The sequence below is a fragment of the Panthera onca genome, chromosome B2 (assembly GCF_046562875.1).
Source record: "Panthera onca isolate mPanOnc1 chromosome B2, mPanOnc1 haplotype 2, whole genome shotgun sequence".
Lineage (NCBI taxonomy): Eukaryota > Metazoa > Chordata > Mammalia > Carnivora > Felidae > Panthera > Panthera onca.
The window spans coordinates 136,531,172-136,546,459 of NC_138343.1; the positions used below are offsets into that span (position 1 = coordinate 136,531,172).

Here is a 15,288-nt window from a genome sequence, read left to right on the forward strand (position 1 = left end):
AAACAATGTGTCCCAGGGCCTGAGCACGTGGAGGAAGGAAGCACCTGAGGTCTGGCCTCTTCTGTCTCCAGCAGATGGAGACAGAAACCCAGAGGCAGAGGCCCCCCTCTAGTACTATGAGGGAACCGGGGAGCAAGGAACTGCAAATTCGCTTCAAAGAGATAACATCTGGGTCACTCACAAATAAAGTGCTTCACTCTGTTTCTGACTGACGCCCATTTTTATTAAATGAAGCATTTTTATATAAGAGCCTGGGCAAGATCGCACGATTTGATTTTCTTTATTGCTGAAGACAAAACACACATCATTACTTGTTTTGCAATGATCTAGGAATCAACAGTATTAGGACAGGTCAGATCCGCCTCCAGAAAGAGTTCCACAACTACCTTCTAGTGTAGTCCTTCCACTTGTCCTGGTCTTCCACGAGCTTCATGTAGGTGGTGTCAATGGCAGCTCTGAGCTCTTTGAGAGTCACGTGACAGGTTTCAGGTGTGTTCCTTACTGGGTCCCGGACGGGGAGTTTCAGACACAGTTCTTCAATAAGCTGTAACCTTTTCTCACAAAGATGATGAGGACCTTTGTCACTGAAGAAAATCTAATGAGCAATAAACGTTTATATAATCCCTGTGAGGATCCACACAGTACTTTCCTATTTTCATAGAAGATTCCCATTTAGTCTACTTGTATAAAGTAATTAAGCTATTTCGTGTTTTCAGACCCAAACCAAAGTACCGGCTGTATCCTTTAGGTGACAATGTGACTTGGCGTGCCCGTGTGTGGGGTGTGTGAGACGTACCCTGTGCTCCTTAATAATCTTTTCACTGCCTTCCTGGGGCACCAGCATGGTCTCTCGATCCAGCTCAGTTCTGCATTCTTCTACAGAAGCTAGGAATCTATTCTTCTCCACATCAATCTTCAGATGAAGCAAATGATATGGGGCTTCTCCTTGAAGGTCCTACATCCCATAGGAATATTTTTAAAATATGATACCATTTCTGATTACACACATTTTCAACTGAAGTGGCAAAAACCATAAAATATTCCCTTGGGGTCCGATGTGATTTAATCACTATCGTCTGCACCTGCCGTTGTGCTTTGTACACTTCCAAGTAAGTATTGGGACCGCAATGAATATCTTCTGCCTGGGGGGCACATGTTTCACAGGGATTATTCTATTTAACTTTTACAACAGCCTCACACAATATTAATATTCCTATTTTACAGGTCGACCACTGAGGCTCAGGGGTAAGTAGAAAAGCTAGATTTGAATCTAAATTTAAATCATGCCCTGAGTCCATATACCCTCTCCCCAGCATATGTCTTTTTTAATTCTGTCAATGACCCTGTGAGATAGGAAGAACCTATATTACACTCACTACACAAAAGGCGAAGATAAGAAAACTTTTATTAATAAAAGTGCGAGGGTGAAACAGCCCACAGTCACACCTGTGACTACCTGCCATGTCTCTTTCCTTAGAGCATTCCTCAAGTAAACAGGGCATCCAGCACGCAAGCAACATGAAATGTTTTATGTTCTTTCTGACATAAGAATAAGCTATATGATTACCTTCAGGCTTACAATTATTAGTTTTAGCTAACTTGTATCCTATGGTATTTATAAATTTTTTTAATGTTTATTTATTTTTGAGAGACAGAGCACAAGCAGGGGAGGGGCACAGAGAGAGGGGGACACAGGATCCGAAGCAGGCTCCAGGCTCTGAGCTGTCAGCACAGAACCTGACGCAGGGCTTGAACCCACGGACCTTGAGATCATGACCTGAGGTGAAGTCGGACACTTAACTGACTGAGCCGCCCAGGTAACCCTATCCTATGGTATTTAAAAGGTTACTTTTAAAATAAAATACTAAGATAACTGATGAGAAAGATGATCTGGGGCTATGGAAAGACTAGACCAGATTATATCCTAGAGAGCTTAATGTTGTGAATGTGTGTGTGTATAAAAGAAATACAGCTTTCATTTAGAATCTCTATTCTATAATACATTTATGATATTTTAAGTTTTAAAGACGTATTAGAAAACTTGGGTTTAAGGATTTTTTAATTTTCAAATTTAGCAAGTAAAAAATTTTGTCCTTAACTGAGTTTTTCCTATGCACAGAGCTGATTTTATAGCCTATGTTACTGAGATGGAGAAAAAAAAAAAATCCAGAGATTCACAAAACCTGATGGAAAGTGTTTTGGTTGCCTATCTTTCAGACCCCGTGACTTCTTCATATAACACACATGAAGTTCGCCACTCCCTGTGACCTCGTGATAGCACTGGTCAACCTGTTGCTAGAGTAGGTTTTCTCCAGGCTGGGGAAGACAGCCTTCGATTCTGAAATCGACTTCCATGTGATGAGTCCAGTGTGGGGCACTCAGGTTAGACACGCCAAGTGGATCCCTACATCCCCAACTTCTGTGCTTTCTCTCCTGCTCTCTCTCTCTCTTCCAGTTCCTGTTACTCCTCCCTCCCATGTACCCCAGACCCCTGCTTCTTCTGTAAAATCCTAGCTCAAAACTAGTTACTTGATTCACTCCTTTCCACTCCCCAAGTAGGCCCACTTCTCTCTACAAAAGCTTTCATATGTATTACTTACACTTTTGGGGACTTAGTATATATTGTACTTTCATTATCTGCAACTAATTATCTTCGCCACTGGACTCGAAGCTCTTTGGGGAAATGGATCATGCTATGTTCATTGCTGAGTCCTTAACTAATAAATGTTCATATTTACATTTCTGAGGTCATAACAATCTAAACCAGATGGTAAAATCCTTGAAAACAGCAAAATGTTATTATAGCATCTCTAACATAATTTATTTAAGTGGGTTTACTGATGTTGCTGAGTAAGTTAAATGCCCTTGCCATTCCTATCCCCAAACCTATGCAGGAAAAGAAAAAGAGTGCTCTTAAGTAATATGATAAAATTGATGCTACTAAAAAAATGAGAAAAACAAAATTTTCTCATACTTTATCATGGTTTATTCAAGTTCAGTTTTTTCAGTGGGAGAAGTAACTATGGTGACCTTCCATGACTTTCTACATTTCTCTTACAATCGAACCTTAATCCCCTCATGCTCTGTCCCATCATGCATGATACGTACTTATGTCCGTGCGTCCATTATGTCCTGACTCACCTTCCACTGTTTATGGAGCTTCCTAACAGCTTCCTGCAGGCCCTGCTGTTCCTGTTCAGGGAGGATGTCAGTGAGCTCGTCGCAAGCTTTCAGGAAAGCATTGAGCACTCTCTGATCCAGCTGACTGAAAAATTCCTGGCGTGGAGGGGGAAGTGGTTACGAGTGTCAGACAGAATAAAAGGCAGCATCTACACACCATACAGTCAGGCAGTCATGCCTCAAAATGAGCCCGTTAGCCAGCCAGTGCCCTCTTTAAACCTTCCTGGCAACTATGATTTTTTTTTTTAAGGAATGAACTATAATTATCTATAGTTATGAGTCAGAAGCCACCACATCTGAAATTCAACTAGTACTTTTCATTTTTTAGAAAGAAATACCTTTGCAGTTTTCAAATTTGGTAGAATATTCTGGAAGGCCAAGGGGCCAAACACCTTGATTCCCTATAATAGAGTTTTCATTCCTCTCTGGTGAAGTCAGAAGAGCAGAACAGAAACTAGTGTTTAGCCTTGCAATTCCTCATACCCTAGCTGCAATGTGTTTCAGGCCCTGCTGGTTCATTATGAGCCATTTCCATCCACATCCAGGCAAATACACACGACCCCACAGGCTACGGACAGAACTGTGCCCACCGACGTCTGCCAAATTCCTGTGTTGAATCCCTAACCCCCAGTGTAATGAAATTTGGAGATGAGGCCTACGGGGTGACGAGATGAGGTCATGAGGGTGGGTCCCTCATGATGGAATTAGTGCCCTTATAAGAAGAGACATCAAAGATCTTGCTCCCTATTTATCTCCGTCTTACGAGAAGAAAGTGACAATGACCATCTACAAGCCAGGAAGAGAGTCCTCACCAAACCCAAACTGTGAGAAAATAAGTGCCCGTTGCTTAAGCACCCAGTGTATGCATAAATATATGGCACACCATGCAGATAAATACAACACGTGTGCACATCGACGCATGACCAAGTCTCACACAGACTCAAGGAGTACGTCCGCGGAGATATTTTGAAACAACAGTGGTTCAAACCAGAAAGTGCCACACGGCACCACACGTCTAAACTGAAGGAGATGCTGGCTGGTCACCGACATCACAGTCAGCTGCGTCACAAATATATTGCAGTCATCATGCGGTAGTGTGGTTCATACAAATATCCACTGGAATTTCAGGGATGAAATAACTCAAAGTACATGTTCTCAGAGAGGCCATCATCTCCACTTGGCGTTGATCACTAACATTTTTAATACTGAAATGATTTAAATGAGTATGATTAACAGGAAGATGGCTTCACGATAGGACAAGCTGTGGATCAGCTACCAAACTTCAAGGCACGTGGTGTTCATACTTCCATATGAAATGAGCACAGAGACTTAGCCATCCACCTAAAATTGTCTCTTAAAAACAGTTATGTTGGTTACATAAACATTTCTCACCTAGCAATCAATAGTCATTTGGAGAGCCTGAATTCTATATCCTGTAACTCTCTACTCCCTCAGGGACTTAGGAATGGCCAATTATAATGCTGCTCATCAGTTGCCCTTGAAGTTCTTTTTGCTGCTGCCCTTTTCTTTAGATCTCATAACCTAAAATGTTTCTGCCTCCCTAACTCACCTCTTCTTCCCTGTTCTCCTCAAACACTCAGTATTAGATCGGAGCACACTTTTTACTTTTCACCCAAGACCACTTGTCCGTGTCCTCAGCTCAAGTGTCCCATGAAGGATAAACTCACTGTATGTTTCTTCAGGAGGTCTTCAGGGTTCCCCTTTTCCTCCAGGCCCTCCTGAGCGATCCGTAGCACCTTCTCCAACTCTGCTCGAGACTCTTCAAATTTCTTCATCAAGCGACTATTGGTTTCCACATGTTTCTTCCAGTCTCCAATTTTCTTCACCATATTCTTGATTTAAAAAATAATCATAATGTGATGCTGCTTCCGGATTACTGAAAGCATCATTTTGTTAAAGAGTATTGTTTCTTAAAAAAAAAAAAAACACTTGGAAGGAATACATTTCATTATGAGAGTAATCAACTCCTTTTTAACATTGATGAATATTAAGAAAACAAGTAAAATGATTGGTTCCAAACCTCAGTAGGCAAGACATTTAGCAAGAGTGGAAGCATGACACGTGATGGTTAGATGTCCTCATTCCTTGTATTTTTCCCTGGCTCGTGTCTCTATAGCACAGAGAGAGCTTACCTGGAAAGCACCATGGGCATCTGCAATCTGCCTGTGCAGCTTCGTCTGATCAAAATGCTTTAACACACTGCTCAAGGTCACAAACTTTTGAACATTTTGACTGCCTTTCTCAATTTGCATCATGGTTTTCTTACAGCTCTCTTGACAAGCTGACAGTTCCTACAGGGAAAGGAAACCCACAACAATAGTATTTAAAACAGTGAGAAAAAGAAGGAAAGAGAGGAACCATTACAAAACAATAAGAACAACATTATATAGCTTTTAGGCTTTTAGTCAGCTATAAGTAAAATCAAAAGTACAGAGAAGTGTTTCTTTTCAGAAGAGCTCAATTTGAAGCAATCACCGAAGTCAGTGCTTTTTATATAAGGCATTTAAATGTCACATTGAGCTTTTCGAGATTTTTTTATATATTTCATGCCTGTGCTATTACCATTAAGAAAATGAAAGGGCATCAAAGTTGTTATTTCTCTAGTGCCTGCTTTGTCCATCCAACTCATAGGCCTTTGGTTTACTGAGAGAACAATCACAAAATTAATCTACATACTAGGTTTTAATCTGACTAAATAAATTTAACACCCATGCACATTATACTTTACTGAAAGAGCTGCAGCAAATTATATATCATTTGTGTATCCCAAAAGGCACATTTGAATTCCTAAGGTTCGCAAGCTGTCAGTCAACCTTTCATTAACAAAACGAGGGACCCCAGACCCTAACCACAAAAGGCAACAGCCTGGTGGGTGTGGGAGAACATGTAGGTGTCACACAGTCACCGGATGAGAAGCCATGGTGACCCAGGGCTTTCCACCTCTGCTTCGTAACCTGGCATCATAGTGGTTTCTACAGTTGATAGATGCATGGAAATTAGCCCAGTCAAAGGCCAACAGTCACTTTTTGACTTGAAGCCACCACACTATTTGCATTTTGACATCCTCAACTGCTTTGGAAAAGTATTTCAAACTGCTCATTTGGATACCGGTTTTGGGAATCCAGATGCAAATATTAAGACCAAGGGTTTTGTTTTGTTTTGGCAAAATGGAATAAGGACACACTTTTTCCTTTTGAAGATTTAGGAGGTCAGAGAGTAACATATGTTAACAAAGATATTATTAAATATTATTAGTATTATTATTACTAAAATATCAAATGTTATTTTAATTGTGGAAGGATTCTTTGATGGCAATGTATAGTGATTTGAGAATGTGAGACACGGCAACCTGACTCAAAGTGAGAGACAATCTTTATCCAATAGGATGAGAGCCCACTAGAACAGGGTTTGGTAGTATAATCATCATGGCTCTATTATCAATAATAATAATAATAATAATAATAACTAGTTATAGAGTACGTATTATGTGCCACTGTGTGCTAAGTACATTATAGAATATCTAATGTAATCTTCACAATAAGCTCTCAACTAGGTATTATTACCTGCATTTTAAGCATAAAAGCTAATCAAGGCTTTGTAATTTGTTACATCAGATCTATGATCCGAATATCTATATGACACTTCAGATACTCTTGGCTCTTTCTACTAAGTGATGCTGCCTTCCTTCCAGGAATCTTTTTCAATGAAGGCAGCGGCAAACCTTTTGCCCGTTAAGTTTCACCCTCCTCTGATGGATGGGGTCATTTGTAATAAACCACCTAAACAAGTCAATTAACTTCAAGAGAGGGAAGCTGTTCTGCAGAGAGATCTGCTTACTAAAACTGAGACAAAGAAAAATAATTATCATTCCAAACACATTCCCAGAACTTTATGATTGTATAATCTCAGAGGCAAAGAAAAGATCTCTTAAGACACAGATTATAGGGACACCTGGGTGCCTCAGTTGGTTAAGCGTCCTATTTCAGCTCAGGTCATGATCTCACAGTTTGTGAGTTCGAGCCCTGCATCAGGCTCTGGGCTGAAAGCTCAGCGCCTGGAACCTGCTTCGGATTCTGTGTCTCCCTCTCTCTCTGTCTCTTCCCTTCTTATATTCTGTCGCCCTCTCTCAAAAATAAATGAGCATTAAAAAAAAAAGATTTAAAAAAGACATAGATTATAGACACCGGGTAGAAATAGAATGCAGCTGTTTACTTTTATATATATCTAAATACATAAAATTTTTAATTTGGTTATAAAAATTTTATCTCTATGTAAATTTACATAGATAGATACATTTTATTTTATCTTTAGTGGACAGGGTTTTCATCTTTGGACAAGATGTGTATTTTTGTTTTGAGTTGCCAGCGCTACTCTAGAAAAATGTCTCCTGTCCTAACTGAATTCCTGTCACTGTGGGCACCACCTCAGTCCCATTACACACGCTTTAAAAATAACCATGTCTCCTCACGGGGACTTTTCCTTACCTGATGTTTCTGTTTAAAAAGGGCACTGGATTGTGCTTCACGCTCGAGAACTGCCATAATTTCATGGATTTTCGCAAGCGAGTCATAAAAAAATGTCATCTGCTTTTCCAGTTCTTCCAATGGGATCAACAGCTGCTGAGACTCATAAAGGAGTGGAGGGCAACATTCTTTGACCTTTGAAAAGACAAAAACAAAAATTCCGTCAAACGCCGCTAAGTACCACAAGCTCAGGGCACTGTTCACACCTCTGAGAACATTTTCTTCGGTGCTTGCAGATCTCCAAAGACTCTTATTTAATGATATTTCCTTTGTACTGTTACATTTTGATATAAAAACACAATACCACTCAATCACTGAGACAAATAAATGCCACAGAATTTTCCCAGGAAGATTCATCTAAAGTGTCCATCTGGATGGCACCCTCCCATCTAAACGAGGCTGTTAGTGAGCCAGATGGCATCGAATTCTCCCTCATAAACTGTGCAACTGATCTTCATTTCGGCCTCAAAACCTGACCTGAGATCGTTACGAATTACGTTATCTAGACTGACTTTCCAACTTTATTTTCAAGGTCTCTACAACTTGAACCCTAAACTCCGGACAGACCTGTAACTTTGCTGACTCATTCTTCCCAGACAGGCCTTGTGCTTCCCTACCTCCCCCAGAAATATGTGTCACGACCCTCTGCCAATCATCTTACCCCAAGCGCACAAGTCATGTACCAGTTTATTTACAAAGGTTCCCAAGCCAGGGGATGTCTCCCTAGTCTGAACTGACCCAGCCTCATCTGTCACTTGTCTTTTAAAAAATGCTGTTACTTTATACCCTTGTATTGCCCTTTTTTTTTTTAAAGAGAGAAAGAGAGCATGCAAGCAGGGGAGAGAGAATCCCAAGCAAGCTCAATGCTCAGCGCAGAGCCCAACACGGGGTTCCATCCCATGACCCTGGGATCATGACCTGAGCCAAAATCAAGAGTCGGACCCTCAACCACTGAGACACCCAGGTGCCCCTACACTTGTATTAATATCAGCTTGATCTTCACGATGAGGCCATACGTTCCTGGAGATCAAGAGATCCATAAAGTTTCTGTCTTAACACCTTCATGTTGGAATGCAGGATCAAGTAGTTCTCAAGAACTTCCTGTCCCCACTCATTTTACTTAGAATTGCTCCCAAAATATTATTCATACTTTTGGGAACCAACGAAAGGAAATGGAATACTAGTTAATAGACCATTCTCTTTTTTCTTAAGTTATGAATATTCTCATGCTCTCGGATACACTGCCTAAAGGGTAAACTCACCAAAAGAAAGCTACCAATCTACTGCAACAAGGTTTTTCTAAAATGATTCTGAACAAAAGAGAGTCTGCTAACACGTATAAATACCAGTTGGTTTCTGGGTGCCTAGGTGGCTCAGTTGGTTAAGTATCTGACTCTTGATTTTAGCTCAGGTCACGATATCACGGTTTGTAAGACAGAGCCCCATGTTGGGCTTTGCACTGACAGCACAGAGCCTACTTGGGATCCTCTCTCTCCCCTGCTCACGTTCTCTCTCTCTCTCTGTCTCTCTCTCTCAGAATAAGTAAATAAACATCAAAATAAATAAAAATAAATTAAAAGTCAGTGTGCTTTATAAATCTTTCCTAGATACAGCTGAAAACTTACTAAGATGCTACAACTGAAGCAGTAGCTTAAAAAAGCAGAATGACTTAGATGTGCTCAAAGGTGGAATCTGCTTTCTCACAGGTCACCTTAAATCATTAAACTTGGTTGGCCTCGGCTAAGATGTGCAAGCCCAAGATATGGCTCTGAAAGCTGTTTGAAGGTTATCAAATCAGTAATGTTGACTTTGAATTGTACCCAATCTTTACAGATAACATTTAACTTGAATGTTAAAATAAAAAGAATTACAAATTAACATTCTAGTATATGTCAGTTTGGGAAATGAAGTGTTCTCTTTTTTTCAATACCATGATTCTTCCTTTTTCCACTTATCTCATTTATTCCTCTTTTCATTAATTGCCCACTACTGACTTCATGTGGGTTATTCTCCTTCTGCTTGTTCTCTCCTAAATTACAGGTTTTTCTGCTGTCTTTTCCTCTGTTTCTCAATTCTTCATCACAACATTTTCCTCTTCATTTATACTACCTCCTTCCTCCTATTAAAAATTAATTACTGAAATGCAAACAATACCATCTGCATAAAACTCAACTTCAGGTAGATAAGAAATCCCAATGGAACTTCCAAAGCTCTTAAGGAAAATCCCCCAATGGAACAGAAAAGTCTTATGGCTGGTGTTTAGTGTTCACTCGGTTCCCTGTACACAGGTGGCACAAGTGTATGTGTCTTAGGTCTAAGGTGAGTTCCGTGAGCTGAAGAGAGCAGAATTTCCACGTTCCGGGCTATTCACACAGAAAATAGCATAAATACTCTTAGAACAGTCAAATAAACCTCAATAAAAAGGACATTTTGGAACTCTTTCTCATTTAAATGTATGATCTCTTCCTCTTCCTTCCCTTTCCTTATCTCCCCCCTTTGTTGGATGACATTTCACTGACCCCTTATTTCTCCAGAAGAAACCGATCAAGTTTATGAAAATAAACCTCCTAGCACTTCCAAATTAAGAGAGGAATTACTTGACATCAGCTCCATAGTTTAATTTTTTAAACTTCATGACCAAGTTCCTAAATGGCAAAGTTACTAAATCAAGAATCCCAATAACCAACAAAAGGATGATCTCTTAACAGGTAAAGACTTTGCCCATGAGTGTGTTGGCCGGAGGAGGTATAGGCACGCGGAAGGCAGTGTTGGCCCCTGGCATTAACATATTTTCCCACCTTGGTTAGCTGTTCTTTGAGCCCAGACATGGTTGCAAACATCTCATTGGCTTCTTCTTGGGAGCTCTCCTTGGTAATGAGGTGCGCGGTCTTGGTAATCATCTTGTACTGGGCATCCATTACAGGCACCCGCTGCTCAATGTCCTGCAGGAGCCATTGAAACAGCTACATTACCACAACGTACATTTCCTTTTAATTTCAGAATTCTGCAGAAGGCTGAACAAAAATCAATATGTACTGTATGAAATCCTATACTTGTAAGAAACTTTTGGAGATTCCAGTTATTGCTTTCCTTCTTTGCTAATATGTTATATATTGGTAAGATCATATTAAAAATACGGGGCGCCTGGGTGGCTCAGTCGGTTAAGCCTCCGACTTCAGCTCAGGTCACGATCTCACGGTCCGTGGGTTCGAGCCCCGTGTCGGGCTCTGGGCTGATGGCTCAGAGCCTGGAGCCTGCTTCCGATTCTGTCTCTCTCTCTCTCTCTCTCTCTGCCCCTCCCCCGTTCATGCTCTGTCTCTCTCTGTCTCAAAAATAAATAAACGTTAAAAAAATAAAATAAAATAAAAATAGATAAAAGCTTTCCTTTAAAAGCAACCATAAATCCTTAAGTAAGCATCAAGTTTACACTTCCAAAATATATGTGTGAATGTAGTATGTAAACATCATAAATCAAGTAAATGCATGTTAATTTGGGGCAATTCCTCTGACCTTAACAATTATACAACTTACTTTATCTTAAAAAAAGCAACACACGGTCATTGTAGATAATTTATGAATTAGAGATAATAAGAAAAAGAAAACTGAAGTTACTTCCAGGCTTCTCACTCAGTGCTAACCAGAGCTAACATGCATCACTATATCATGAACATTTCCCCCTCTGTGTGCTTACACCCATTTTTTTATATTTACACAAAAAAATGGGATATTTTTTGCTTTTCCCAATAGTATATTAGAAAAGCTTTCCATGTCATTACGTATTCTTCTACTACTTCATTTTTGAGAGCTGCAAGGTCCTCAAAATATGCAAATAGCACAATTCATTTAATAAATTTGTTAGAGTAGAGGCGTTTATGTATAAGTGTTGGATGTAGATGTTTCCTGTTTTCTCCTAGTCCTTTGTAATTTGGTTGTAAAAAAAAAAAATCTCTGAATTAAAAAAAAAAAAAACCTATTTTGAAGTTACTGTATGGTCAAAACATATCTTTAAAAAATTCAAACAGAGGGGTGCCTGGGTGGCTCAGTCAGTTGAGCTTCCAACTTCGGCTCAGGTCATGAGCTCACAGTTGGTGAGTTTGAACCCCACACTGGGCTCACAGTTGTCAACGCTGAGCCGGCTTTGAACCTTCTGTCCCTCTCTCTCTCAGCCCCTCCCTCCTCATGCTCACTCGCTTTCTCTCTCCCTCTCAAATAAATTAACCTTTAAAAAAATAGAGCATTAAAAAATTCAAATAAATTTTTTTATTTAAATGCAATCTTTAATTCTGAGGTGCAAATCAGGATATGCACACATGTCAAAAGGGTGCCAAGGAGACAGGAAAACTTTGCAACCATCTGAGTAACATGAATGATCTTTCGTTTCACAACAGAACACGTTTTCACTTTGTTGTCCAGAAACCCCCTCACCTCCAAGTCTTGAATTAATAACTTGACATTAATAAAAGAGACTTCTAAGGGTTCAGAGAGTTTCTTATGGGCTTCAGTTGCAAAATCAGACAGGACAGTAATACAGTCTGCGTACTCCTTCTTCATTCTGTCCATCTCATCAGCCCGAGCATACTGTTAAGGAAAGGGAGAAGCACAACACGGAAAATCAGTTAAGCCCGACCCCTGGGAGCCTGTAACCCTCACATTTACATACTTTCTAGAATTGTTATATGGTAAGAAAGACTGATTTCTGATTCTTATTTTAGATATACTTGAAGGAAGTCCAATTACTGTGGAAAAAAAAAAAAAAAACTAGCACAGAAGTGAAGAATTATGATTTCAAACATGAGGCCCCATATGTCAATACAATCCTTAACCAAAGTATACATTTCTGTAATGTGTAAGTGGGAAAGAATAAAGGGCCCAAAATAAACATAACAGTTCCAAACACATCTGCACTCTGCCTAAATAAGTCCATGCTGCAACAATAAAACAGCCTCTAAACGGACTGTTTATCAGCATGTTCGTAACACATGCATGTTCTAAGCATACATAGATTTGAAAGACATACTTGCTTGACTTCCATAAACAACTCCCTCCACCGTCCATTGAGCAATAGCAATTGCTGTTTAAGATCTCGGGAAACCATTTCATCACATGTTTCAATTAGAAAATTGCCAGCATCATTCATGGCAGCGTGCTGCTGTATCCAGTGAGGCAAGTTTCGAAAAAAATCCTAAACAATAAACGATGCACATTACTGTAAGCCACAAACCAAAACTCAACAAATGATATGGAAGTAACCAGACTATGTGAAATATCTTTGTTCTAAACTTGTGCAAATTTTAAGGTAAATCTTAGTTCTTTTTCCAAATGCAATTTTCAATAGAGAGGTTGAAAAATAGGAGCTAGAAATGCTGAGTGTCGTTTTATAAGAACGGCTTGGCCGTATCTTTTGCTGAAGACAAAAACAAACAAACAAACAAACACATAATGACCATTTTCTGTCATTTCTGTTTTACAGATAAAAAAACGAATTTTTGTTGTGTAAAGGACTTGTACAGTCTTCAGGCTGGTAAACACCAGTGCCAGAGTCATATAAAAGGTACAACATTTTAGACTAATGTATAGTTTTCTTTGTAGATTATAAATAAACCTTTGACCTATTACCTTTGATTTTAAAATCTGAATATCGTGCATGAAGATAATTAACAATCATGGATATAAACCATTGAAAACAATTTTTGAATTAAATATCTGGGCCAGGAACACTGAATACAGTAACATCCTTTTTTATTCGTTTAAAGTTACTCCTCTGACAATGAAGCAGTCTTCTGCTGATTTCAAGTTAATACATGTGTGCTTGTACATACTTATACACATACACCACAGTATAAACCAAGAATACCAAAGAGAATTCAAAACCTATTTTATAAAACCATGTGTGGGAGGACTTCCCACATAAATAGATGAGAACACTTCTGTTTCTGGTGGTTATATTCCCTTGGATGAAATTAACACATATGACATCTACTAGGGCACTGTCAGTCTAATCAGAAAAGCCAAAATCTGTATGGGTATACAATTCTTGTCATCCTCAGCTACACAAGAATTTTTCATCTGTGTGAAACACAGAGTGGTAAACATTTAAAAACAATGCATCTACTCGCAAAACGCAATCACACAAGAACTGATCTTGGACAGTAAGCACTAATTCTAATGTATTTACTATACTTTTTTAATGGGAGCCTGGCATTTTAATATCTTTTACTTATAAATTGATTTTTCATGGGAGAAATGCCAGATTCCCATTAAGAAGTACATAATAAATCCATTTTATGTGATATTTTAATGTAAGTGACATTAAAGCAAAACATTAAATCTTGAACACACACATACACACCTGGAATCGAAGGAAAAAGATCATTCTTGCCCGGAATAAGACCTTTGACTGAGGGTTGATAAAATGCAAAAAAGAATATCCAAAGAGACAAAAACGTGATGGCCCAGATGTTCAACTGGCATGTGTCATTATACAGAGTCAGTATTATGTTATCCTCTCTTCAATTAGGAAATCCACAGAGGATTTCTGACCACAGAGGTCAGAGCCTTTCAAGTATAGACTTTATAGTGAGTATAGCGACCTCTGTTGCCCACTGGGTTTGGGTGTCCAGCCATCGGTTCCTCCTCTTCTGAACACAAAAGCAAAACACTGAACTGATCCGATAGGGAACTGTTTTAATATAACTTCTATAAAGCAATGCATTTCTTGGCCTAAAGGAATTTACTAACCTGAAGGCACAGTTTTTCAGGCAAGTCAAGATTCTTGAGTCAGACTTGCAAAGATATAACACTCTCTAGAGAACTATGCTGTGAAAGACTCATTTCTTTTGGTGAGTTTGAACCCCACACTGGGCTCACCGTTGTCAGTTTCTTTTGTAGGAAGTGACATTACCTTTTTGGCATGCTCTGATTGATTTAGCATTTTCTCAGCATCCTCCAGCCAGGCCTGAAGACTAGCCACAGTATTGCCATATCGATCCCAGTTAGCGATGACTTCTTCCAGCATGCTTCGCACGCTCCTGACCTCTACTGAGAGGTTCCTCCACTGGGCTGTGGTTTCATTCATGAATTTCATCACATTCTCGGCTTCTTCCACTAAAACAGATCAACCAAAATAGAATCTTTACTTTTTTATTCGAAATCTACCAAACCTTTTTTCTATGGTCTATATACTGGTTTGCACTTATAATTCTTCTTCAGATTATGAAGTTAACAGATGAAATGTTAGGATTTTATTCAGCAAATGCTGGGGATGTGTTATACCATATTCACAGCTGTTTACAAAGATTAAAGGTGATAATATATTTAAAATTTTTGATAAGTGGGATGCAATAAATGACATATCTATTTGTTCACATTTTGTATGTACTCAAAGAGATGCTCACATATATAGTATTGATCACAAATGCTACAGTTCATTTTCGATTCAATATGACAGATATATTTACAAAATGAAGCCAACATATGTTAGTTACAATTTGTGTATCCACAGTAACTTAAGTTTTCATTTACTTGATAATGATACTCAAGTTACTGTTTTTTTCACTTAATCCGC

The 15,288-nt window shown here is 39.1% G+C and overlaps 1 protein-coding gene across 18 annotated transcripts in view; it reads right to left on the minus strand.

The window, feature by feature from the left end:
• Positions 1–15,288, minus strand: part of SYNE1 (spectrin repeat containing nuclear envelope protein 1) — a 470,951-nt gene that overhangs the window by 290,707 nt on the left and 164,956 nt on the right. For all 18 annotated transcript variants that reach the window (XM_078447468.2, XM_078447476.2, XM_078447472.2 and 15 more), the window contains 10 exons: positions 14,626–14,828; positions 12,742–12,906; positions 12,150–12,302; positions 10,523–10,666; positions 7,686–7,859; positions 5,334–5,492; positions 4,869–5,033; positions 3,142–3,276; positions 797–955; positions 387–595 (listed from right to left, as the gene is read on the minus strand). In XM_078447468.2, the coding sequence (XP_078303594.2) occupies positions 387–595; positions 797–955; positions 3,142–3,276; positions 4,869–5,033; positions 5,334–5,492; positions 7,686–7,859; positions 10,523–10,666; positions 12,150–12,302; positions 12,742–12,906; positions 14,626–14,828 (1,666 nt within the window). The remainder of the gene's footprint in view (positions 1–386; positions 596–796; positions 956–3,141; positions 3,277–4,868; positions 5,034–5,333; positions 5,493–7,685; positions 7,860–10,522; positions 10,667–12,149; positions 12,303–12,741; positions 12,907–14,625; positions 14,829–15,288) is intronic.